The sequence below is a fragment of the Amblyraja radiata genome, chromosome 31 (assembly GCF_010909765.2).
Source record: "Amblyraja radiata isolate CabotCenter1 chromosome 31, sAmbRad1.1.pri, whole genome shotgun sequence".
In the NCBI taxonomy this organism is placed as follows: domain Eukaryota; kingdom Metazoa; phylum Chordata; class Chondrichthyes; order Rajiformes; family Rajidae; genus Amblyraja; species Amblyraja radiata.
This window is the reverse complement of record NC_045986.1, coordinates 28487719-28515164: the sequence shown is the minus strand read 5'-3', so window position 1 is coordinate 28515164 and position 27446 is coordinate 28487719. Positions and strand designations below refer to the sequence as shown.

Below are 27446 nucleotides of genomic sequence, written 5' to 3'. Positions count from 1 at the left end.
ACTATTCCCATCATGATCTTATACACCTTTGCTCTGTTAGTAATATCACCCCCCTCATCCTCCTGTGCTCCAAGGAATAAGGTCCTAATCTGTTTAACCTCTCCCTGTAGCTCAGGCCCTCCCTGGAAACATCCCCGTAAACCGTTTTTCTGCAGCCGACCCTGTGGGTGATATGGAAGAGGGTAAAAATTCCGATATGGAAGTGGATACAATTACGACTTTGAAAAGATATTTCGCCAGATAATATGGATAGGAAGTATTTAGTATCTATTGTTAATACGTGATAATACACACAAACACAGCTTTCAAAGGAGGGAATGGTTCTTAAAGCAATTCCTTACGTTTGTTGCTTCTGGTTGTGCTGGGTGATATTTGGGCCTAGGCCTGGAAACCATGGCAACGGGTCGGGAATAGACGGCGGACCGGAAGCCGGCGTGGGCGGGGCGGGACAAGCGCCGTTGTTTGTTGTCCGCTCCTGCGGCCTTGCGGCTCCATCAGTCAAGTCAGTCAGGAAGGGATAGAGATAGAGAGATAGAGATAGAGAGAGATGTGAAGTTTTGCCCGACCGACCGACCGCTGCGAGGGGTAAGTCAGGAGCCGGCCCACACCCCGGCCCCCAGCCGCCTGAACATTGACACATAACAAGCCAGGACTAAACACCCCCCCACAGTCACCCATTCCATCTCTCCAGAGATGCTGCCTGAGTTACTCCAGCATTTTGTGTCTATATCTTAGGTGAAACCAGCACCTGCCTTCCTTCCTTCCTACCCCAAAACCCTGAACCCTGCGACAGATCGGCCTGGCGTTTATCTACATAGGCGCATTCATGTGACAACTGTTTTATATTACCTTTCTTAATAACTTGGGAATTTCTCCTACAGATCAGACTCTCTTCCCTTCTCTGCTGCAAACTCGACTACGGATCAATGGGTTCTGCTTGTCCTCTGGCATTTTGTCACTGTGGCCTTCCTTGTCTCCGGCTAGACTGTGAGTATGCCCAGGATTCTTTTTACGACCTTGAAGGGCAATACCCGAGAACCATCAAAACCTCTTCCCTCGACGCCGCACGTGTAATAAGTACTGTGTAGTGTCCAGAGCAAGTTTAGTACCATTTACTAACTCGAGTGCTGTCGAAGTTTCTGAACCCCTTGGTAAATTAACCTGGCAGTCCTATCTGGAATGAAACTGCAGATTGTATCCTGTCACCCAGTGCTGCTATCCCTATAATTCAAAATATTTGTTATGTAAAGTTGTTGAGAGCAAGACTGTAGTAGACCTGATAGAATTGTGAGTAGGTACACAAAGAAGCTGGAGAAACTCAGCGGGTGCAGCAGCATCTATCTCTTTTGAAAATCACTTCATGATTTATTTGATAATCTAAGGAAATGTCGCAACACTTTCCATGCTAGTCCCAGAAGAGGAAATACAATATAATATAACCATATAACAATTACAGCACGGAAACAGGCCATCTCGGCCCTTCTAGTCCGTGCCGAACACGTATTCTCCCCTAATCCCATCTACCTGCACTCAGACCATAACCCTCCATTCCTTTCCCGTCCATATAACTATCCAATTTATTTTTAAATGATAAAATCGAACCTGCCTCTACCACCTTCACTGGAAGCTCATTCCACACAGCTACCACTCTCTGAGTAAAGAAGTTCCCCCTCATGTTACCCCTAAACTTCTGTCCCTTAATTCTCAAGTCATGTCCTCTTGTTTGAATCTTCCCTACTCTCAGTGGGAAAAGCTTATCCACGTCAACTCTGCCTATCCCTCTCATCATTTTAAAGACCTCTATCAAGTTCCCCCCTTAACCTTCTACGCTCCAAAGAATAAAGACCTAACTTGTTCAACCTTTCTCTGTAACTTAGTTGCTGAAACCCAGGCAACATTCTAGTAAATCTCCTCTGTACTCTCTCTATTTTGTTGACCAATCTGATACAATCTTCCTAGTCTTTGGTATATCTTTTCTACCTGTAAATCTGGCACTATGCTACAATTCTGAGGACTATATTCTGCACATTAGAAACATAGAAAATAGGTGCAGGAGTAGGCCATTCGGCCCTTCGAGCCTGCACATTGTATCTTTCTTTCAACTTTAGTGGGAAATAAGTGTACGGTATGCTTGCCTTCATTGGTAGGTGCATTGAATATAAGAACCAGGAAGTCATGTTGCAGCTCGAGTACTGTGGTACTGCATTTCAAGTATTGTGTGGAGTTCTGGTTGTCCCATTACAGGAGAGATGTGGAGACTTTGGAGAGGGTACAGAGGAGGTTTACCAAAATGCTGCCTGGATTAGAGAGTTTCAGCTACAGATAGAGGTTGGATAGACTTGGATTGTTTTCTTTCAAATGTCACAGGTTGAGTGGAGACTTAATAGAAGTATATAAAATTATGAGAGGCATAGATAGGATAGACGCTCAGACCCTTTTTCCTAGTGTGGAAATATCCAACACTAGCGGGCGTAGATATCAGATGAGAGGGGGACAGTTTAATGGAGATGTGCGGGACAAGTTTTTTTTTTCCACAGAGAGGAATGGGAGCTTGGAATGTATTGCTGGGGTGGTGGTAAAGGCAGCTATAATTGTATTGTTTAAGAGGCTTTAGATGGGCACATGGAAGTGGAGGAAATAGAGGGGTATGGATCATGTATCATGTGTAGGCAGATGAGATCAGTTTAACTTGGCATCATGTTTGGCAGAAACATTGTGGGTTGTAGGGCCTGTTCTATGTTCTAGTACTTGAGTTTAGTTTGGTTAGTCAAGCCAAACTCAATAGATGGAGTCTGAAGAAGAGTTCTGACCCGAAACATCACCCATATGTGTTCTCCAGTGGTGCTGCCTGACCCGCTGAGTTACTCCAGCACTTTATCGTTTTATACTATATTCGTGTAGTATCATCTGATGTGATGGGACAGCACGTAAAACAATTGTTCATGGTACCTCAGTACGTAACAATAATTAATCTAAACCTAATATATGTGTTTGTGCCAATCCATCTTCCCCCTTTCATCTGTATTTTAGCGATATGACAAGATATCTCACTGCCCTTAGTGCCAACTTCTTTAACTAAATATCTATGGAGCAGAACGGAATCAGATCCGCATCTAGCAATTCTGATGATTGTTTATCTATAGTCCAGCTGAGCCCCTGCACCATGAAGTAGCTAAGGTTCAATGCTCACTCTTTGTGGATTTGGCTAATTAAAGGAATTGTGCTGCAGGTGATCCTGGGTTGAAACTGGAAAATCTCCTAAATTTCTAAAATCTGCCTTAAACATGGTCCTGCAGGGAATAGAGAGCTATGTATCATGTGCAGGTAGAGGAGATCACTTTAACTTGGCACTGTTTTGGCAGAGCATTGTAGGCTGATTGATGGCCCTGCTCCTCTGCTTTTTTTTGACACTTGTAGGTGTCATGTGAGAATTAACATTAGAAACCTCACCTTGTCATTCATCTTTGTATTTTACTTTGTATTTAGTTGTTAATCCCATTAATCTTTGACAAATTTACTTTGGGGCGATTTAATTACACTCTGAATAATTATTATTTCTTTCGAAAGTTAGGGTTATATTTGTAGATGTGACACCACTTCTAGCAGAGAGTTGCAATTGACAATAATGGTTAATCTTTAGATTGAGAACTGTAGCAGACCAGCAGCAAGTGTTTGTGGACCAAGTGGTTTGCTTTGAACAGGTTGCTGTTATAAATTGGTTCTTTATATTATTTATTAAGACTTTTTCAACTTGTGCTGGGTGCTGTTAATTATTTACCATTAAGTGTTAATTAATGTTTCAATATGAAGTGAAATATTGATGTTTTAAACTCATGGATGATCAGCCATGATCACATTGAATGGTGGTGCTGGCTCGTAGGGCCAAATGGCCTGCACCTATTGTCTATAGCAGAGGTGGGGAACCTTTTCATGTTGGAATGCTGCATTAAGTTAGCTGTAATCTAATAAGGCCGCATCCAAGAAACTTCAATTAGATATACTTCAAAATGTACATTATTTTGTTAAAATAGCCCTCATGACGTACTAATATTTTAATTGTGGCCGTCGGTCGGGGAGGATCAATTTGTTGAATTTTCTTTTACTCTTTAGTATTTTAAATGCGTTCATTTTAAGATTAAAATAAAAATAATAAACGACAAACAAAAACATATTAATAAAAATAAAAGGATTTGTTCTACAAAATTTGCATTAATGGCCTTAAGACCCCAGGTCTATAGTATCAGAATAAAATATTTGAGGCCCCATGTTATTTTGCATTAGGTGAACACCTTTCCACAAAATGGGCTAGATTTTGAAATGGGGGGGGGGGAGGTGATCCTTTTTGTTTTATTCATTTTGTTTGTCAGCTTTTGAAATGTAAAATATTAAAGATGATTCAATGTTTTTCAAATTTTCAATGTTTTTAGAATGGCTGCTTTTGGAAGATTACTGGTGATTCTAGTCTTTCTGCTCAACATCCCTCTCTTGCATGGAGGAGAGTTTGATCCTTACAAGTTATTGGGTGTTAGTAGAACCGCTAACCAGGCAGAAATAAAGAAAGCTTATAAGCAGCTGGCTCGGGAATGGTGAGTTTATGACTAAACCGGTTGAAATTGGGACGAGGGGATCATTTTATTTACATGAAATATTTCTCCTGTTATGTTGTGTATTTAGTAGATACCTTGAGGTTAGTTGGACATTTACATACACTCCAGTTTAAACTTTAAGAAATAGTTTGAATGTCGATAAAGATATAAGAATTGTATAAACATAATCATGCTGATGTCTTAATCATTTTTCATTCAAATTGTTTCATTTTTCATTCTTTGACCTTTATTGTGGTCTGTGCACTGGGTTTTCTTTAGTTTTAAAATTAATGTGAAATAATGTCAAAATTACTGTCAATATTCCCGTTAGCCGAGTGGATTGCTCTATCAAACTTTAAAAAAAACACATTTTATTTATGTATGGCAATGGTTTTAGTCTTCTTTATCCAATCACTGATTATTTTTCTCTTCAGGCACCCTGATAAGAATAAGGACCCAAAGGCGGAAGATCATTTCATTCAGATCAGCAAGTCATATGAGGTATTATGAGTTTTGTGTTAGTGGAAGGAAGAGGGAGGACCTTATTGAAACTCACCGAATAGTGAAAGGCTTGGATAGAGTAGATGTGGAGAGGATGTTTCCACTAGTGGGAGAGTCTAGGAACAGAGGTCTTTGCCTCAGAATTAAAGAATGTTACTTTAGAAATGCGATGAGGACGTATTGCTTTAGTCAGAGGATGGTGAATCTGTGGAATTCATTGGTATAGAAGGATGTGTAGACTAAGTCAATAGACATTATTAAGGCAGAGATAGATAGATTATTGATTAGTACGGGTGTCAAGGGTTATGGGGAGAAGGCAGGAGAGAGGAGTTGGGATGGAGAGCTAGATCGGCTATGATTGAAAGACGGAATGATGGGCCGAATGACCTAATTCTGCTCCTGTCACTTATGATCTTATGAAAAGAGTATTGGTATTTGGTGTGGGGGCTTGCGGTTGGTGGTTATGTTGAGGATTAAATGCGTCGCGGCCGGTGTTTAGTGGAGAGAAGAGAGAACTGGGTCAGACCTAGGAGGTGGAAAGTGGGGACCTGCAGAATCAGTGGCCAGGATCTAAAAAGAGTATTGCTAGAGGAATAATGTTATCCCACATGCTCCTCATATCCAAATTACATTAACTCTCAAGGGTGCTTCCTTGCCGGAAGTGCTGAAACAAAGTTCTGAAATTTGACCCAGAAACAGAAAATAATTACAATTCTCCACTCACCAAATGGAGCTCAGGGCCTGACAGACATTGACGCAGAGACAACAACCTGGCTGCTCAACACCCGGCTTGAGATCTAACTATTCCTTTGGTTTATTTATGTTTCATTTGCAAGAAGTAGACTCGCCTCTTATTAAGGGAGCCCACGATCCCACCTGTATTTTTATTTTAAAGATCCTTCTCAGTTTCAAAGATTTACGTATACACTCCGAGAGGCCTCTATCCCTTCATATCCTTTAAAATAGTACAATTTGTTTATGCTGGCTCCTCCCATTTCTCTTCCAAAATATTTGCCATGACATTTTTCTTTATTCAATTTAATCTTCTGCATCTTCCTGTACCGTAAGTTTGCAACCTGCTCCTTGCGTCAGTGTTTTGCCTTTTAATTTGAAATAACATCTTATTTGTACTCTGTTCCTAATGATAAATTGATATTTTTAACTTTTTACCTTGTAGCGTTTATACTAATCCCTCGAGCTTGGGTCTATAAATCCTTAAGTTGTCTAGGGGACCACATTGTGAAGGCAGTAGGCATCTGTGCCTCCAAACATTGTGTGCATTTACATTATTGTTAGGAGATGCAAGTAAATGCAGGTGCTGGTTTACAAAAACAAAACACACAGCTCTGGAATAAATCAGCAGGTCAGGCAGCAGCTCTGGAGAACATGGATAGGTGACGATTCGGGTCAGGACCCTTCTACAGACTTCCGATACGAAAGATCATCTATCCATTTTCTCCAGGGATGCTGCCTGACTCATTGAGCTACTCCAGCACTTTGAGTCTAATTTTAGCTGAACGTTGTGTCCTCTACATGAACTGATCGTCTCTTCTCTTTGTTCAGGTACTGTCAAATGAGGAGAGAAGGTTGAACTTTGATAAATATGGAGATGTGGACGGGCAGCCGGGGAATCACAAACAACCGCATCAACACTTCCGGAGTTTTCATAAATATGACAGCTTCTTCTTCGACGATTCTATTTTTAACTTTGAGTTTAATTCTGCCCGTGACTCATTTGATGATAAATACCTACTGCATTTCTCTCAGTACATGAACGAAGTAGTGCCGGACAGCCATAAGAAACCTTATCTGATCAAAGTGACTTCCGACTGGTGTTTCAGCTGCATTCATATTGAGCCAATCTGGAAGGAGGTGGTGCAAGAGCTTGAACCTCTGGGTACGTCAGTCTCTGAATATATCGCAAAGCTTATTTAGTTTGGGGATTCAGCATGGAGACAGGCCCTTCGGCCCACCGAGTCCACGCCATCCAACGGGTGATCCATTGATCACCTGTTCACACTAGTTCTAGGTTATCCCACTTTCTCTTTCATTCTCTAGGGGCACACTATGGATAGTTTACAGAGGCCAAGTAGCCTACATACCTGGTAGACAAAAATGCTGGAGAAACTCAGCGGAAATAGGCAACGTTTCGGGCCGAAACCCAAGGGTTTCGGCCCGAAACGTTGCCTATTTCCTTCACTCCATAGATGCTGCCTCACCCGCTGAGTTTCTCCAGCATTTTTGTCTACCTTCGATTTGCCAGCATCTGCAGTTCCTTCTTAAACATTTAGCCTACATACCTGCATATCTACCATTTTGGGATGTGGGAGGAAACCGGAGCACCCGGAGGAAACCCACGTGGTCACAGGGAGAACATGCAAACTCCACACAGAGAGCTCCTGAAATGAGGATCGAACCTGGGTTTCTGGTGCTGTGAGGCAGCAGCTCTACCAGCTGCACCACTCTGCTGCCCTTATACATGTAGAGAGGAATTATTTAACGTTAATAAAATGCATTCTGACCATTAATGCAATTGGCCACTCTGGCTTTTAACAAAAATGATTAAATGATTTTTATGTTTACATTGGGTGAGACGAGATCAGGTTCAGCTCTTGTGATTGGCGTAAAGCGACACTTGCGGACCAGGCATGCATGAAGCATCCCTATTTGGGCTGACTATACCACGGTACAAATCTTGGCTTACAGGTGGGGTGGTATGAATAGGTGTGTGGGAGGGGATTGGGAACATTTTTGCATTGTGGCAGTGTTTACACTGACTAAATAAGCCACATTTTGATTTCTTTTCAGGTGTTGGGATTGGTGTGATTGATTCCGGGTATGAGCGGCACCTGTTAAATCATCTTAGAATTTACCAGCATCCAACGATAGTGGGAGTCGTCAATGGGAGAGTGTCCTTCTTTAAAAATGTTGTGGTTCGAGATAACTTGAGGCAGTTTGTGGAAAATCTTCTACCGAGTAAGCTTCTGGATCAGGTATATATTTCTGTGAATATTAGTCTGAATAATATAATCAAGTCTCGCTAGTGGCCAGAGTAATAAAACTGAGCCAAGATTGGAAATCTCACTGTTTACCCTGCACATATGCAATCATTTTGAATCAAATGTCATGGTTGGGGGACAGTGGAAAAATGGAAAGATGCTCTCACATTGTCCCACCTTTAGAATGTCACTAAATATTGGATTTCATTTTTAGGTAACTAACAAGAATTATGTACAGTTTCTGTCCGCGTGGGAGGATGATAACAAGCCTCATGCGTTAATCTTTCACCAGAAACCTATTGTGCCACTCTTGTACAAGGTAATCCATTTTGGATAGTTGGTTGAACTGTAGCATGTAATGGTGGTGTTATAGGCATAACTGTGCATGTGTGCTGCATATTCCTTTTACTTGTGTCAAATTATCCTAAACAAATTTAAAATGAAATCCCTTTCCATGGTCATGTAGTTCATGGTCCATTTAGGTAAAAAGCAACGGTCTTGCTGAGTCTTGATTTTGAAGGCATTAAACTATGAATTGTTTTCCATGTTCGATAAGACATGTTCTTTTGAAAATAGACAAGACTGAAGAAACCTGTCACAATAATAGTGTCAAAGCCCATTTTGAGATAGAATTAACAATTGACCTTGATATCTAGTTAACTTTGGATGGAATTACCACTTGGGTTATGCCCAATAAATCATGTGCTTAATTCTCTCCCTGGTGTTTGTCTACATGTCCTTCCTGCAAATTTTACTCCATGGGATTTACATTTCAGTCATTTTTTCCTCATTGTCTTTGTCAGATTCCCCCCTCTCTCACCCAGTAATATCCTCATTATTTTTGTAATGTCCATTTTGTAAACCATTTAAAACTTCCAACAACTAATCATTTTAACCATCGAAGCATATTTCTTCGTATACAAATTTAAGACTTATTTTCGAGCATGCTTGTTGCCTTCTCTGAATAATTTGCTTCAGCTCTTTAATTAAACTTTTATTTAATTAAATAGATATTAACATTCAAATAGAGGTTATTAATAGTATTTGTGATTTTTTTTTTTTTCTAAATGAATATAGGTACCTTTTGTACCCTAATGTTTAATATTCTATCTCGAATTGTGTGGCCATAGATATTCAGTATAATCTGTAAAAATGCTTCTTATTTTTTATTTCCGATGGTGTACAATATCTGTAAGTTGGTGCTAAAATATCATCTTGGCAACAATTAACTTATTGTTAATTCAAACACAGATTGTGGAAAATAATCAAGCTGCTGTTCTAACATCCATTTTTCTTTCTGAAGTTGACTGCCTTCCAGTTTAAAGATTATATTACATTTGGTTATGTGGAGACCGGAATAGAAAATACTGAAGAAATCCTAACTAATTACAATATAAATAGCTACACATCTACCATAATGATTTTTAAAGAGAACATTCACAAAGCATCTGATGTTATTCAGGTAAGTGAATGTTTAATGTTTCAGATATCTGTTACTGTGAAGAATTCAGTTCCTATAGAATATAGGTTTCCCTCCAGTTGCTAAAGTCAGGTTAAACATTGCCACAGTGTTACTCTGAGACTTGTTGCTTCTCTCTATTATTAGTTTAGTTTATTGTCACATGTATTTGTGAAGCTTTTGTTGCGTGCTACCAGTCAGTAGAAAGACTGTACATGATTACAATGAAGCCGTCCAGTGTACAGATACATGATGAAGGGAATAACATTTAGTGCAAGGTAAAGTCCGATTAAAGATAGTCCGAGGGTCTCCAGTGAGGTTGATAGTAGTTCAGGACTGCTCTCTAGCTGTTGACAGGATTGCTCAGTTGCCTGATATCCCCAAACACAAGGGGTTTTCCTGTTACTCTCATAATTTCTTTCCTCTTTAACAGTGCCGATTCTTACAGTAATAGAATTTGTTAGGTTATAACTGCCTCTGTTATCACGTTATCACGATACAACCCCTTATGCATGAGCTTGGTCTGCTATCTTCCTCTCCCTAATCAAACCATCATTCTCAGCACTTCCATACTTGGGTAACCTGTGCTATCTTGGCTATCCTAGCTGTGAGGAGCAAACCAGTGAGCATTAGTGTTTCCAGCAGAAAAAAAAGAGTAGGAGTGTAGTTTTAAAAGAAAGATGTAATTGTTTATCAACTTGATGCGTTGAAATAATTCATGGTTTTAAATTATTTCCTGCAGGGAAAAGGAATAAAAAAACAGATGATGGAAGAATTGATATCCAGCAACAAATTCCTAGTGGCTCCGCGCCTTGCAAACCAAAGGCTTTTTGAGGAGTTATGTCCAGTGAAACAGTATCGTCGCCAGAAGAGGTAACTGATCTTACAGAAATCATAATTTCTTTTGATTTTCATTGCTGAATGGATTACATTTATTTGTCTGGCAGTCATCATGTCCTTCAGTTGAAGGGAAGGGGACAAGAAGAGACAAGAGACAAAGAAATCTGTATTTTCTATATTTTTATATCATCTTTCATGAACTTGAGATTCCCAAAATATTTTATGGTCATTGAAATGCTTTGAATCTCAGGAAATGCAAGGGCCAGTTGTTTAGATTCAACAAAGCAGCGCCTACAATGACTACAAAGAACTGCAGATGCTGGAATATTGAACATAACATAAAGTACTAGTTGTTAAAGAAAGAACTGCAGAGGCTGGAAAAATTGAAGGTAGACAAAAAAGCTGGAGAAACTCAGCGGGTGAGGCAGCATCTATTATAGGCAGCATCTATTACCCGAAACGTCACCTATTCCTTCGCTCCATAGATGCTGTCTCACCCGCTGAGTTTCTCCTGCTTTTTGGTCCACATAAAGTACTAGAGTAACTCTGCGGGTTGGGCAGCATCTGTAGAGGGAATGGATAGGCAACGTTTTGGGTCTAGACTGCTTGTAGTAAGGGGGGGGGGGAGCTGGAGAAAATTGGTGGGGCCACAAGACAAAGCCTGGTATCCACCTTTCACTTGTCAGGATTCTCTCGCCCCCAACTCTCTTTTCCAACTTTTTACTTACGCCTCACTACTATAACCAGTCTGAAGAAGGGTCCCGACCTCATGTTGCCTCCACAAATCTGCCTGACCCACTGAGTTACTCAGCACAGATAATAACCAGATATCCTCAATTTTTGTTGTGATGTCAGCTGAAGGCTGTCTTCATTTGTGGACACCAGGGAGAATTTCTGTGCTATTTTAAATTGCATCGTGGAATCATTTACCTGCAGTGGCAAGAATTTGTGTAACATCTGTTTCAAGTCAAAGCAGTACTTCCTTGCTAATTGAATGAGTGTCGCTGAATTCTCTGGAGTGAAATCTGAATCCACACAGCAAGGGTGCTACCGACTGAGCGTGATCTTGCAGGAGAACAGACACATTCTACTTGTTTTTTGTTGATCCCGTCGTGCAGGGATCATCAGGCTGAAATTCTGGCTTCAAATGCTGTTGTACCTGCTTGAAAGCATTTATAGTGACTGCCACATTTATATGTTAGAAGGAACTGCAGATGCTGGTTTACACTGAAGATAGACACAAAATGCTGGAGTAACTCAGCGGGTCAGGTAGCATCTGTGGAGTGAAGGAATAGATGATGTTCACGCCACGTATCCCTTCTCTCCAGAGATGCTGCCTGACCCGCTGAGTGACTCCAGCATTTTATGTCTGTCACATTTACGGGTGCCTTTAGCTCTAGGATGTCATTGATAAAGTGCAGCAAATCTGTCTGGTCTTCCTTGAAGGCAAGATGCATTGTACAGCCGGGTACATTCTACTTCAGCAGTGAGGAGCTACCAAGGTTTTGGAAGGTTTCCTGTTGCCTTGGTTGAGCATGTTAATATTGCACAACAGAGACCAGACATAAGACTTTGCTAGATAAGAGAGATAAGACTTTGCCTTCCATCACAGTGAGGAGGAGATTCACTGTGATGGATGTTTGTGTAATTGTGTTGTGTCTTGGTTCTTTTTCTTGTGTGTATGACTGCAGAAACCAAATTTCGTTTGAACCTCAATGAGGTTCAAATGACACAAATAAATTGTATTGTATTGTATTGTAGATGGGCAAGAACTGATGCAATATCTGTGCTAAAATAGTCAAATTTAACTACAGCTTAAGGTTCTGAAAGAATTAGAATTATCCATGGTTTCTTGAAGTGACTATTATCCATGTGTCCTTTGCCGTAGGATGCATCTACTGTATAAATGATGTTTTAAGGGTTGAATCACTTGGTTGTCAGCACTCACTGTTTAAGCCAATAAAAAAGGCAAACGGCTCCTGTGAAACTGTGCAAATCAAAGCGCTGGAGGAACTCGAGCGGGACAGACAACATCTGTGGAGGGAACTGACTGACAACGTTTTGGATCAGGACTCTTTTTCAGACGGAAGGAGTCTGAAGAAGAGTCCTGAACTCAGCGGGTCAGGCAGCATCTGTGGAAGGAATGGACAAGTGACGTTTTGGTTCAGCACTCTGCTTCAGACCCATTTTGTCCAAAAAGGAGTCCCAACCAGAAACGTTATCTGGTAATTCCCTCCACAGATGCTGCCTGACCTGCTGAGTTCCTCCAGCGCTTTGGTGCTTTGCTCAAGATGACAGCATCTGCAGATTCTTGTGTCACCTGTGAAACTGTGGCTCAGCAGAGCCAGCAGCTTCAAGACAAATGACTGGAGAGAGCAGGGAAACAAAGCAATAATGCAACAGTGAGCCAGTGCTCTTGGGGCTAAAGGAGCCTACAGGTATATCAGTGCCAACTGGGAATATGGCCTGTTGACACCATGGGTTGCTTGTGATTGTAGCACATGTACATGAGTTGTGATTTAGAAGGCACAGATTCGTTATGCTCTGTTTTGTCGAATAGTAAATGCAACAAGATAGCAATGCACATTTATCATCTGTCAAATATCCATTGTGCAATTAACATTTTGCATATTTGATTTCACTAATTTGCAAATTCTGCCATTGAGTAACATTGCCAATGAGACATTAATTGCATACAATTGTTTTGTTTAATTGAGATAACATTTGTGTTTTCTCTGGATCGTTGGAGGCCGAGTTGAGGTCAGATATAATAATAATAATAATAATAAATTTTATTTTCGGGCACCTTTCAAATCTCAAGGACACCTTACAAAGATTAACAGAAGAGAAAAAAACATATAGTCGGAGAAAAATAAATAATAAGGACATCATCAATATACAAATTAAAGATAGAAATTGTTCCAAAGACACAAAATCAAAAAAAATCAAAAAACACAATGTGAAGAGTAAAACATTACGAGAGGCATATACACTGTAGACAGTCGGAACTTTTTTTTCCCGAAATATCAAAGACGAGAGAGAGCATAGCTTTAAGGTGAGAGGGGCAAAGTTTAGAGGAGATGTGCGGAACAAGTGTTTAAGATAGAACTGCAGATGCTGGTTAAATCAAAGGTAAACACAAAAAAGCTGGAGTAACTCAGCGGGTGAGGCAGAATCTATGGAGAGAGGAATTGGCGATGTTTCGGGTCGAGAAACATCACCAATTCCTTCTCTCCATGGATGCTGCCTCACCCGCTGAGTTACTCCTGCTTCTTGTGCAGAACAAGATCTTTACACAAAGGGTGGTGGGTGCCTAGAACACACTTCCAGGGGTGGTGGTGGTGGAAACAGTTATAATGGAGGCTTTTGGATGGGCACATAGATACAGAGGGATTATGGATTATATACAGGCAGAGGAGATTAGTTTAAAATGGCATTGTGTTCAGCAAGGGCATCCTGGATCAAAGGGCCTATTCCTGTGCTGTTCTATGTGCTATGGTTGAGGATGACGCACATCTACTTTGGTTTTGTGGGTTCTGCAGTAACACAAAAGAGCACAATGAGAACAGCAGATTCTTCCACAATGGAGCAGTCAGTGCCTGACAATGTGGGCAGGTTGGTAGTTCACCAGGTTCACTATTTCTGCCTATCATGCTTCTTGATACTCTGATACATGAAGTCAAAGATTTTCAAAACTGACTGGGATGAAGAGCAAGATGGTAATATATGCGTGATCATTTGACTTCTGCAGATATTGTGTCCTGCTAATAATTGGAGAGATACAGAAGCTGCAAACCCCGTACAACTCTTTTGTTTCCTTTGCCTCTGCGAATGTGAAAGAGTCTCTGAGATTTGCATACATCTACCCAGAACGGCAGCAAGCATTTGTTAATGCCTTACTCCCACCAGTACTGAGAGGTAGTCTGACGCCAAATGTGAGTAAAATAACTGTAACTTTATACACTTTTAAGCTGAGGTTTGTGGAGGAAGGAACTGAAGATGGTGGTTTAAACCAAAGATAGGCACAAAAAGCTGGAGTAACTCAGCGGGACAGGCAGCATCTCTGCAGAGATTTTTCAGGTCGAGACCTGAAATGTCACCCATTCCTTCTCTCCAGAGATGCTGCCTGTCCTGCTGAGTTACTCCAGCTTTTTGTGTCTATATCTTTAAGCTGAGGTTACGGCTTGATATAATTGTCAGTATTTGTCTGTGATAGAAGACAGTGGCAGCCATTTCATTGGTCATAGAGTCCAACAACACAGAAATAGGCCCTTCGGTCCAACTCGTCCATGGCGAACAAGATGCCCCATCCAAGCTTGTCCCAAGGATTGTCCGAGAGTCACCAATGAGGTTGAGAGCAGTGCTGAACTACTATCTACCTCATTCGTGACCCTCGGACTATCCTTGATTGGACTTTGCTGGCTTAACCTTGCACTAAACGTTATTCCCTTATAATGTATCTATACACTGCAATGGCACGATTGTAATCATGTATTGTCTTTCTGCTAGCTGGTTAGCACGCAACAAAAGCTTTTCATTGTACCTGACAATGAACTAAACTAAACTAAACTGAACATTTGCCCATGTTTGGCGTTTTGGTCTAAACTAGAGGAATATGGGCCAACTGCGAGCAAATAGGATTTTTAATTTGTTATATTAGGATTCTTGGATGGGACATCCTAAAGAGCCACACAACTTGTGGAAATACTTTAGAAATTAGTCTTTTCTTCGAAGATATCAACTCAAATTATTTAAAGACAGAATCACTTATAAATGTACTTTCTTCTGTGCATTCACGAGAAGCCATTTCTTGTCTTTGAAACGATCCTTTGGTCCATCGCATGAACTTCAGCTCCACCCCTGGTTCTTTCTTTAAGATTTTGAACATTCAGCTGTGCTGCTGTGTTCTAGTGCGCATTCTGAGCCTGTTCTTTAGAATCATATTAAAACCCTTACCTATATGTAAAATAATATGTGATTCTGTTCCATTCTGTTTGTAGTTTGTTTGTTTGTTTGTTTGTTTTTTGCACAAAGTCCACGAGCATTGCCACTTTTCATTTCACTGCACATCTCGTATGTGTATGTGACGAATAAACTTGACTTGACTTGACTATATGCAGTTATAGAATATCCAATAAACAGAAATTATCACAACTAAGGTAATTTAGAATATCAGGAAAAGATCTTTGCTCCTTTTGCCCCGGATCATCAATCTGCATGTTTGCTGGCTCGTGAAAATGATATTTATAAAGCTATAGAAAAACAAAGCTGAAAACAGCGGTGGATAGATTTAATGTTTGATCTTGGTGATCTTTCATCTGCAAAGGTATATCTATTGTCCATTATTCTGATAATGCATCCTGTACTGTATTTCATCATACTCCTTGCTTACACTGGACATGTTTTTATTATAAAATCTTTTCTTTTTTTTCTAAAATATCTGTTGGACAGATTGTGATTCTACAGCAAAGCACTATTCCAAGGAAAGTGTTCTATAAATTGCTTGAAAGTGGATGGAATGGGAGTGAGGAAGATAAAGTCCAACTCTTTACTGAGGTGAATCAGTTATTAGACGCGGGGCACCATACATTCTTCGCCCACGAAGCTGTTCTCCCAGAACTGAATGACGAATTTGCACCAGTAAGTGTTTTAAAAAGTGTTTTTAAAAGTAAAACATCTGCTTGAATGGACATCAACTTTACCTGTGATTTTCAAAACAAAATAAGATGCCCATACCTGAAGAAGGGTCCTGACCCAAAAGGATGCCCATCCATGGCCACCAATTTGATTGTTTTAACTGCCATTATTCCTCATTATCAGTAGAAATTCTCTCAGTAATCTATTCTGTATCGGGGAATCAGCACAAGGGCAAACAGGTTAATCTTGCGTTTAAAAATCAGAATGGGTATTTTTGAACAGTTTCAGTTCGAGATCCTTAGACATTTCCAAAAACAAGTTTTAACATTTGTGTAGGAGGGAACTGCAGATGCTAGTTTACACCGACCGATAATAGACACAAAATGGAGGAGTAAGTCAGCAGGTCAGGCAGCATTTCTGGAGAGAAGGAACAGGTGAAGTTTTGGGTCAAGATCCTTTTTTAAACAGAGTCAGGGGAGAGGGAGATTAAAAATATGGAAGGGTTCAAAGAGCACGTAGGGTGTGAAAAGGACAGATCAAAGCAGATGCTGATCAATGTACAGGCAATAAAATTAATCAGGAAGTCAGTGAAACTAGTTGGAGAACTAGGGTAGGGGAGGGACGGAAGGGGGGAAAGCAAGGGTTACTTGAAGTTGGAGAAATCAATATTCATACCGCTGGGGTGCGAGCTGCCTGAGCGAAATAGGAGGTGCTGTTCCTCCAATTTGTGTTTTAACAGTTGTATTTGTGCAGGGAAAAAATGGTGGTATCAGTTGATAATGAACTGTTGTGTAAAACTCTAAAAGTACACTCTCTCTCCAGATCTTCCTGGTCCGCTGGCTGTATGCCGTGATGGATTATGTATCGCAAATCTGGAAATCTGGGTTCACTCATAACTGGTAAGTGCCTGATATTGCAGCTGGTCATCATTAAAGTAGCTCGTGTCACCCACTGCTTTGAAACCAGTTGAAGCATGAAATTGTAGCGGGTGACAGAGAGCTATCAGAAAACAATAGACAATAGGTGCAGGAGTAGGCCATTCGGCCCTTCGAGCCAGCACCGCCATTCAATGTGATCATGGCTGATCATCCCCAATCAGTACCCTGTTCCTGCCTTCTCCCTATGTACCCTGACTCCGCTATTTTTAAGAGCCCTATCTAGCTCTCTCTTGAAAGCATTCAGAGAAACTGCCTCCACCGCCCTCTGAGGCAGAGAATTCCACACTCACCACTGTGTTTCCTCGTCTCCGTTCTAAAACTATGGAAGAACTAAAACAAAATCCACAAACATTTAAATTCTGAGGTGACGAGGGTTGATGCTCTGGCAGAGTGGGCCAATTACATTCTGAATGAGGAGATGCTGGTTAATATTCCCACTGGAGCATTCTTCTCTTCTAATTCCTCCTGTGTGATTTCCACTCCCCCAGTGGAAAGTTTTACAGGTGCAGAGGTCTGGTGAGAATAGGATTATATAGGCCTCCGCCACTGCCAGAGTGAAGCCCCATTCAAACTGGAAGATCGGTGCCTTAGGTAGCCCACAACCCATGGCATGCACATTGAATGATCCAATCTTTGGTAACCCCCCCCTCCTTATCCACCCCACTTTCCTCATCCCCAACCCATGCACACCTTTCATTTCACTTCCACTGTTCCTGTCACCCAGTTCCCTTCCTTGACCTCCCCCATACATCAATTTCCTTTCCCTTGCCCCCCCCCCCCCCCATTTTTCAGCTCCCCTCCCCCCCCCACGTTAGTCCCTTCTACCCACCATCCCGCCTTCTGGTTCTACATTTCACTCCCCGCTTTCCTTCCTTATCAGATTCCACCATTGCGCCCTTTAGTCCTCTCCACTTTCACCATCTCCGCTCATCTCTTCCCCCACCTGACTCAACTTCAACCCTCCCCGCTTCGATTCACCTACTTGTTAGCTCTTGCCCCCACCCCTTCCCCTTGCCTCTCTCGACCAGCTATCTCCCCTAGAGTCCCAACACTAAATGTCATTTGTCTATTTCCTTCGACAGATGGTGCCTGATCTGCTGAGTTCCCCCAGCAGTTTTTTGCTTGAGAAAAGCATTATGCTTGACTACTACTTCGACATAACCTGATGTTACTTTCAAGGTTCAATCATTAATAATTGCCATTGAAATGCAGGAAAGTAGGGGATATGTATGAATTGGGCAAACTGTTATCATTTCAACAGTTAAAATTAAAATTTAAACTGAAGGATAATCAATATTTTAAATATATACAGATATGTGACTTTATGAAGAAATATATACATAGATTTCAAACTATTTTTAGACCCTTTAGAAGAAGCAATGAATATTAAGGCTGATTCACAAAAACTAATATCATACTTTTATAATAATATATTAAATAGAGAATTACCCTCAACAGAAGCACTAAGAGAAGATTGGGAACATGAGCTAATGATAAAGATCTCGAAGGATAGATGGGAAAAGTATCTGATGAACACACATAATTGTTCTATTAATGCAAGACATAATTTAATTCAATTCAAATTATTACATAGACTATATTATTCAAAAACGAGGTTGAATAAATTTTATCCAAACGTCTCTCCCAGATGCGATAAATGTTTGTTTCAAAACGCTAATACAACACATTCATTTGTAGGATGTACAAAGTTGAATACATTTTGGAGTGATATATTTGATATATTTACAAAGCTTTTTAAGTCCACAATAGAACCTAAAACGGAATGGATTATATTTGGAATAATAGTAGAAGATATCAATTTAAATAAAGACCAAAACGTTTTTTTTAATTATGGGTTAATAATTGGAAAGAAATTGATACTTAAATTTTGGAAAAATACAACCATACCAACTGTTAAAATGTGGATTAGGAATATGATGGATATAGCACGCCTTGAAGAAATGAGACTCCGACTAATAGAGAAATATGACCAATTCTTAAGGAGTTGGTCTCCTTTCATCGACTTTTTGGAATCATGATGCAGCGGTACCATAAGGATTGCTGATTTCAGTTTATGACGTGGATAGATTTACATCTCCGAATATAGATTTGAAAATTTCTCTTTTAAGGGGCCTTCTTTCCTATTTCTACTTTCCACTTTTTCTTTTTTTTTTTATATACACACTTCACGTTTCGCTACTCTCTACCATCTATTTTTCCTCTTTTTCCCCTTTCTATTGTTTTCTTTTTCTTGTCTTGCTTACTCCCTTCTCAAAACATAAAACTAGAGGTTGTACATAGAATGGATTACGGTATGACATAGTTGGCACCTAAAATTAGGTTCCACTGTACTGTTTTGTACTGTATTAACTTCTAATAACATAAACAAAACAAAAAAAAAGCAGGAATAGACAAGAGGGTATTAGCGTGGATTAGAGCCTAGAAGGCACTGCCAGTGGTGGTGGTGGTGGAGGCAGATACGATAGTGGTGTTCAAGAGGCATTTAAACTGATACATGGATATGCAGGCAATGGATCACATGCAAACAGAAGAGGTTAGTTTAACCTGGCATCATGTTCGGCATGGACACTGGGCTGGGGGCCTGTTCTGGTGCTGTACTCTTCTATGGAAACCTCAGCAGGTCGGGCAGCACGAACTATTGGCAATTGCACAGCTATCACTGGGTTACTGGAACTTAGAAAGTTCTGCCAGACCACAATGTCAATGGGAGCAAAGGAATAAACTCAGTAAGTAGAGGAGTGGAGAGCCTGCAGACGGAGAAGGTCAGGGGTAAAACAGGAAAAGCTAGATATACTCAGCTAGGTCTGATTCTGTGGCAAAGAAACACAGTTAATATTTCAAGTCATGACCTTTCAGGAAAATGTTAAAGACAAGAGTTTTAATCCGTGCTGTAATTGTTATATGGTTATAAGATTCATGGAAAAGAGGGGGGAGGTGAACGAAAGGGAAGGTCAACGCCAGAGAAACAGAAGAGATAAATGAGGAACGATTAAATAGAGCAAGGTGAAAGATGCCAGTATTGGGACAAGTGGATAAATGATGGGATAAAAGGTCATTGTGGAGGAGGTGCAGTTGTGAGTATCGGAAATTACCCCGGGAGAAACAAACATGAATAACGCTGATTCTTTTTCTATTTCAGGAGGGAAATGATGCCTTTGATCTCTCTGCTGTTCTCTGTGATCTTCATTCTGCTTGGAGCATTCATCATTCAGGCTTTTGGGTAAGCAACATGCCAATTTGTGAATTTGGTCTGAAGAAGGGTCTCGGACCCAAAGCGTCACCCATTCCTTCTCTCCAGAGATGCTGCCTGTCTCACTGAGTTACTCCAGCATTTTGTGTCTATCTTCGGTTTAAACCAGCATCTGCAATTCTTTCCTACACATGCCAATTTGTGTCCTGGATTGCAAATAAAAAAATTCTGGAAGTTGACAACAGTTCTAATGGCAGCTGAAGGACAATAGGTTGCTTAATGGTTACGGTAACAAATTCAAGACCAATGCCAGAGTATTCAACTGCCTCCACAAAGCCTATACCCCTTCATGTGGATGTATCTCCCCCCCCCCCCCCCCCCTACCCCAGTACAGAATTTAAACAAAATATTTGGAAGTTAGGTGTTGATATCCGAAAATGAATCTTGAGTTCTTCTCCATTCTGCAATGCAAACCTTTAACACCATTTGATACTTCTGCACTCTGTTTCCATACCCTTGCCATCTATCTTGCCTAACTTCTTTACAACTTTTGCATAGCTCTCTGTTCATGGGGCAGAACATTGAAGACCAGCTGGACTTTCCCGGTCTGTCAAGTTAAGGTGGGGTTTTGAGCTTCCATTAGTGGGTTTGCCTGCAGTTGTTGAGCGTCTCCTGTCTATTGCTGTTCATAAGACTCCCTGAAACCCACCCATCTGATGCAGCTCTTGATCTGGGCTCCTAATAATTCATCTCCTTCAGTGCAATGCAGGAAGGAACTGCAGGTGCTGGTTTCAACCAAAGACATAAAAAGTTGGAGTAACTCAGCGGATTGGCCAGCATCTCTGGAGAAAAGGAATGGGTGACGTTTCGGGTCCCGAAACGTCACCCATCCCTTCCCTCTGGAGATGCTGCCTGACCCGCTGAGTTACTCCAGCTTTTTGTGTGTAATGTCTACACGTGTCTGATTAACCTTTATTTTTAATATGGTTCACTTGGACCTTATTGCTGTCTCGGGATGATTTTTAAGCCAATCGGTACATAATAAAACGTCCTGGAAATGGGGAAATTAAAAACTTCATTCCAAAACTATTTCAGGGAACCGAACGAGCTGGAGAGGAAGTCTGAACCTGAAAAGATGGAGGAACCAGAAACAGCCAAGGTTCAGGATGTATCAAAGAAGCAGCAACCCAACACCTCCAGCAACATAAGGTACTGCTGTCTGAACATTAAATGCATTACACTTATCTATATTCTTGCTTACCACTAATTTTGACCTAATGGGCTTGTTATTTTTCCACCTTCAACTCTGAATCAGATCCATTGTTTATTGTCACCAAAGACATGCTCCACAAGGCACATCCTATTAAGTTCCAGACTTTCTGAAGAAGGGTCCCGATCTGAAACATCATCTTCTAGTTTAGAGATACAGCACGGAAACAGGCTCTTTCGGCCCACCGGGTCCGCGCCGACCAGCGATCCCCGCACATGAACACTATCCTACACCCACTAGCGCCAATTTTTTACAATTACCAAACCAATTAACCTACATACCTGTACATCTTTGGAGTGTGGGAGGAAACCGAAGATCTCGGAGAAAACTCACGGGGAGAACGTACCAACTCCGTACAGTCAGCACCCGTGGTCAGGATCGAACCCGGGTCTCCGGCGCTGCATTCGCTGCAAGGCAGCAACTCTACCGCATGCCGTCGTGCTGTCTATGTTTTTAGAGATGCTGCATGACCCGCTGAGTTACTTACTTAGAAATCCCAATGGATGACATTTGGCTCGAACTGTGATATTTGCCGCGTTTCTTTTCAACTCAACCGCTTCCCACGCTCGCCTTCCACTCACCGACACCCCAGTTCCCTCATGTCCACTACACTCAGCAGAGCATGCCCCCCCCCCCGAACTCCCTCTTCACTCACCTGGTCCATTGAGGAAAGTATATTATAATACCACGTAATTTTTTTTGTCAGAAGATAACAACTTCAAAGTGTTTGGGGGTATTAATCAAAATTACATTCAATATCCATGGAAAATCTTCCAATTGGCCACTGAATTCCAGAGCATGCCAGAATATCGGAACAAAAGCTTTTCACTGTACCTCGGTACACGTGACAATAAGCTAAACTGAGCTGAGTTTCACTGTATACGTTTTTTAAACTTGGCTGGCAATGAGGTGTTACTCAATTTGAATGTGAAGGATAAAAATGCATCTGAAGGTGAGACCATAATGGCATTTGCATAATGCATCTTTACTCAATAGGTCAGCGGAGCAGGTCTTTGTGGAAGTGACAGAACTCACTTATGTTAACTATACCAGCAACCTCATGCGGCTCATGCCTGGAAACATCAATGTGCTGGTCGCTGTTACTGATGCTACCAAGAATACTTTGATCCAAAGGTTTGCACATGAAGTCTACCCTGTAACCTGGTGAGTTTTGCATGTGGGCAGGGGTGGAAGTTGTGAAACTTTGTCGAGGAATGCACTGCTGTTAGTTAAGTTGATGGACCAGCATGGAATCAGGCCCTTCAGCCCACTGAGTCCATGCCGACCATGGAACACCCGTTCACACTAAGGTCATAACGTCATGTGATAGCAGCAGAATTAGGCCATTTGGCCCATCAAGTCTACACCAATCATGTTTAAGAAGGAACTGCAGATGCTGGAAAATCGAAGGTAGACAAAAGTGCTGGAGAAACTCAGCGGGTGCAGCAGCATCTATGGAGCGAAGGAAATAGGCAACGTTTCGGGCCAAAACACTTAGGAGGAGGAACAGCAGTGGGGGGGCGGGGGGCAGGGGAGACTCGCGAATGGGCACCTTGGCCTGGCCCAAGAGCAAACCGACAGGGAGATCATCCCCCCCCCCCACTCCCTGCCTTGTGTCCAAACACCAGGATCATGGGACTACGATGCAACCAGAACTTGAGGAGCAGCCCCTTCAGATATCCGTACAGGGGCAGCAACCTCACACACTCCATATACAAGTGGAACACGGTCTCTACATGGCCGCAGAAAACACAGGAGGCCGGCAAGCCCATGAACCGGCCCTGTGCAACACTCTCCATCCCCCTCTCTCCCCCTCTCCCACTATGGCAGCTTTGGCCAGACCCTCTCATAGATGAACTGAGACCCAGGCCAATTTCAGTTTTAGAGGCCCCCAAACTAAGATCAAGCAGAGGCCCCTCAATTTTAGAGGCCCCCAAATCGAGATCTCTTTGAAGTAGACAGGCATGAGGCCCATGACAAATGGCACTCGTTGCCCACCCTCTGATGGGACCCGCCTTTGGCAACCTCTCCTTCTGCGGTTGCGGTTGGCAACGTCCCATTGTGATGTCATTGTGCCACTCGGCAGCTTGAGAGCTCATTGTGATTGGTGTGTTGTGAGTGGAATTGTGACATCATCAGTGGAAGGTCCTGGAAAAAGGCTGTGTGTGAGAACTGTTTTTTGCCTTTTTAAAAAAAACTTTAATCATGAATAACTTGAGAAATATAGGATGAAATCTTAAGTGAAGCTAAGTAGGGCGTGGTCGGGAAAATGTGAGTTAGAATATGTAAAAAATTAAGTGCTAGTGCGTAGTGTTTTGAGGAAGATACAAAACATACATACAACACACATACAACATGAGACTTTTAATAGTATACTAGACCAAGTGCAGACCCGTTGGGTCTGCTCCCCCAACGCAGCCATTCCCTACCCGTAGCCCCCATGGGAGACGTGGTCCTCCAACTCAAGCCGTTCAGGACTCAGCAGTGCGGCTGTTTTTAAATGCCGTCTTTGAGGCGAGATGCGGGCGCCAGCAGCCGTTATGGTCGCTGGCCAGCAGGAGGCGACAACATGAGTGAGTGGGGAGGGGGGGGGGGAAGAAGGATTTTATTAAAAATGTGTACATAAACACGACGGAATTTAATCAGGAGTGGATACTTGGAATGAAAAGTGAAATCTCTACCGAAATGGGAAAAATCTGGGTGTTTGTGGGTCTGGTGTTGGCGTAGCAACGAATCAAAGGCTGGCACCCACAAGTCAGGCAGAAACACACACACACACACACAGTTTTAATATTATATAGATAGATAGATGGATAGATGTTAGAAATGCTCTTGTAAATTTGGGTGACAGGTGAAATATCTTGAGATCAAGTGATATCAATTTCTTATTTCCTTGTTCTCTCTATCCCGTTGAAATATTCTTTAAGAACTGCACCATTGTTGTACAGTTCTAAATGTTTACTTTTATTTTTGTTCCAGGAATAAATCGTTACACTTCTCCTTTTTAAACTTATCAAAACATCGCAGGTGGCTGGAAGACCTGCTGGAGTATGCCCAGGATCCTGCTCGGATTTCCAACGCACAAGATGAAAATTGCCACGACCAGAACTACACTGGCTACGTGCTGGCATTAAATGGATATCGGAAATACTTTTGCCTGTTTAAACCCAAACTCTGTAATGAAATTGAGAACCGTGGTGCACTGAGCAGCTCAGAATCGAAACAAGATTGGAGTGGATGTGAGGGTGCATCGAATGCACCGGAACCAGACTGCCCACATCCGCAACTGTCCAGCTCCAATCTATCTACCAAGCAGACCAAGCAACTGCTCAACAGACTTAATCTGTGGATGGACAGGCTGCTCGAGGGGATTCTGCAGCGATATTACGTACCCATTTGGCCTGAGCTTCACTGACATTCTGTAGTCTTGACAGCATTTTTTGCCGAAAGTTGCATCTGAGCCACATTTTCATACAGCAGCAACACACACCTCTTTCATTTAAAAAAAAAAAAAAAAGATTCTGTCCACTTTTTTTAGAAAAAAAGAGTCATATAAAGTGAAACACAAGAAGAGGGCAATTGGACAGTTACAAAATCTATGTTTACACACTTTTTCCTGCCTGGGAAAAGAATAAACTCCTTAATTTGCACTGCGACTAAATGAGGGGGTTGGTGAGTGAGTGGATTTGTAGAGCAGAATGGGTAATAACACAAAGACATCGGAGATGTTTTCACCAGAATTTGCGTAAGTACTTGAATTGTTAAGTTTAACTAAGGTGCTCTGGCCCTACCTCCCCCCACTGCCCTGTGTTTGATACAGTTAACTCACAATAAATAAGGGAATAAGAACAAAGACAGACAGCTACCTCCACCTTTCCCAACAGAAACCGCTGAGAAAAACGGAAAGAAACTTGATTTTAGCCCCGTCCTCCAATTTGGAATTGAGTGGAGGTGTGGTGGACTTTACTGAAGTTGCTGGTTGGTCATTGTGAGGTTTTACTTCACCTGGTGCACTTTACAGCTGTCCTCCCGTTTCCCTCTCTCCCCGCCACCCAAACCCTACTCTGGTTTCTCCACTCCTGCTGAGGTACTGGAACTGACCGCCATCTTCCAACGGTCCTTCAGCAGCCAAAATGGCCGCAGCGCATGTGGACAATGTTCCTCGTCCCTGCGGCCGCAAGCACTGAGATGAATTTACAAAGAGCTGCCACCGGTTGGCCGTCTGGGAGAAACCTGACGAGTTTCAACTCCCTCCTCCCTCCTCCCCACCCCCTCCTTCCTCTGCTCCCCCTCCTGCCCTCCCTCTGCTCCCCCTCCCTCTGCTCCCCCTCCCTCCTCCCTCCCTCCTCACCCCCCTCCCTCCTCACCCCCCTCCCTCGCCTCATACAAACCTCTGTTAGCCACCAACCCCACCTCCTGCCCTTCACTGTCCATCCTCGCTGACATCTGATGCTTGGACAAACTTGGACTTTCTGAACAACCCTTCATCACATGGTGCGACAAACCAACATTTGACAGATTTAACCAACGGAATGAGAAGCATTTCGGAACAGGAGTTTAATTATAGTTGTAATGTCAATTGCAGGATTAACGGTTGTGTAAGATTATTGGTGGAGCCGGCTTTGGGGATGCAGTTTGGCCTGCATTAGAATAGATCAAATATTAACAGAACTGAACCATAACTCATGGACTCATGGACTGAAATAATTTATTCTGCACTTCCTGTGCTCGGTTGCCTCTAGCAGTATCTAATGCAAGTAATGTAAACTGCATTTAATGTATTTATTAAATTTTAAAGTTTAGGAGTATTTCTAACTCGTTCGGTGTCCAGTTTGTGTCACTGCGAGAGAATGGAACCTGAAATAAAGGCAGCGAAATGTGTGGGATGGAACTGCAGATGCTGGTTTAAACCGAAGATAGACACAAAATGCTGGAGTAACTCAGTGGGGCAGGCAGCATCTCTGGAGAGAAGGAATGGGTGACGGAACGTCCAGAGATGCTGCCTGTCCCGCTGAGTTACTCCAGCATTTTGTGTCTATAAGGGCAGCGATTACTGGCAATTCATGGCACATTGATCAGCTTTTGAGAGAGATGAAGGAAGACATGGAACCTAAAAGATAATGGCCTGAAGGTTGTGCGGCAATCGAATGGTAGCCAAGTGTCAAAGATTCCTTCCTGGCTGGCAGGCAGGCTAGTTTTATAATGGATGGGATTTATATAGCGCCTTTCTAATACTCAAGGCGCTTTACATCGCATTATTCATTCACTCCTCAGTCACACTCGGTGGTGGTAAGCTACTTCTGTAGCCACAGCTGCCCTGGGGCAGACTGACGGAAGCGTGGCTGCCAATCTGCGCCTACGGCCCCTCCGACCACCACCAATCACTCACACACATTCACACACAGGCAAAGGTGGGTGAAGTGTCTTGCCCAAGGACACAACGACAGTATGCACTCCAAGCGGGATTCGAACCGGCTACCTTCCGGTTGCCAGCCGAACACTTAGCCCATTGCACCATCTGTCGTCCCAGCCATAAGTGCACAATGAACAACATGCAATAAGGGTGGGGAAAATATATCTGCCCGTGAACTTGTGATATATATATTTGCCTGTGTAACTAAGGACTTTGGGGTCCTCTCTCAGCTATATTTCCCTCCTTGGGGAAACAAGACGACAGCCTGCTAAGCCTCAATCTTGATAGTAAGTCCAGCGGCCAAATCCGAGCTCCGCGAACGGGCCGGTTCAAACATAGATGGGCCAACGAAGAAGGATTCCTTTTCTCCAGAGAAACTGCATGACCCGCTGATACTCCAGCATTTTGTGTCTATCTTAGATGGGCCGAACGTGGGCAAACGGAGCTGAAAGTCCTGTTTCTGTGCTGCATGACCGTCGTTTAAGTGACCCATTTCTGCACTTAGTTAGTTACTAATGTGACTTAGTTCCAAACCAACTTGTGTAATGCTTTAAAAGACTTTAGACTGCTATTTGCAGCATTGTTATTAGCG

General features: G+C 42.2%; 1 protein-coding gene across 2 annotated transcripts; it reads left to right on the top strand.

Annotated features, from left to right (window-relative positions):
* The first annotated feature begins 410 nt into the window (after positions 1 to 410).
* Positions 411 to 26249, top strand: dnajc16 (DnaJ heat shock protein family (Hsp40) member C16). 2 transcript variants are annotated; one of them, XM_033048338.1, is made up of 16 exons: positions 411 to 585; positions 882 to 987; positions 4428 to 4586; positions 5021 to 5087; positions 6651 to 6984; positions 7896 to 8080; positions 8301 to 8405; positions 9390 to 9548; positions 10288 to 10418; positions 14137 to 14320; positions 15837 to 16025; positions 16845 to 16921; positions 20121 to 20201; positions 21267 to 21380; positions 22438 to 22605; positions 24421 to 26249. In XM_033048338.1, the coding sequence occupies exons 3-16, from the start codon at positions 4429 to 4431 to the stop codon at positions 24854 to 24856; spliced, it is 2388 nt and encodes a 795-aa protein (XP_032904229.1). In that variant the 5' UTR covers positions 411 to 585; positions 882 to 987; position 4428; the 3' UTR covers positions 24857 to 26249. The 2 variants fall into 2 exon arrangements, with proteins under 2 accessions (XP_032904229.1, XP_032904230.1); XM_033048339.1 differs by lacking the exon at positions 882 to 987 and having other exon boundaries at positions 428 to 585; positions 24421 to 24856.
* The last annotated feature ends 1197 nt before the right edge of the window (positions 26250 to 27446 follow it).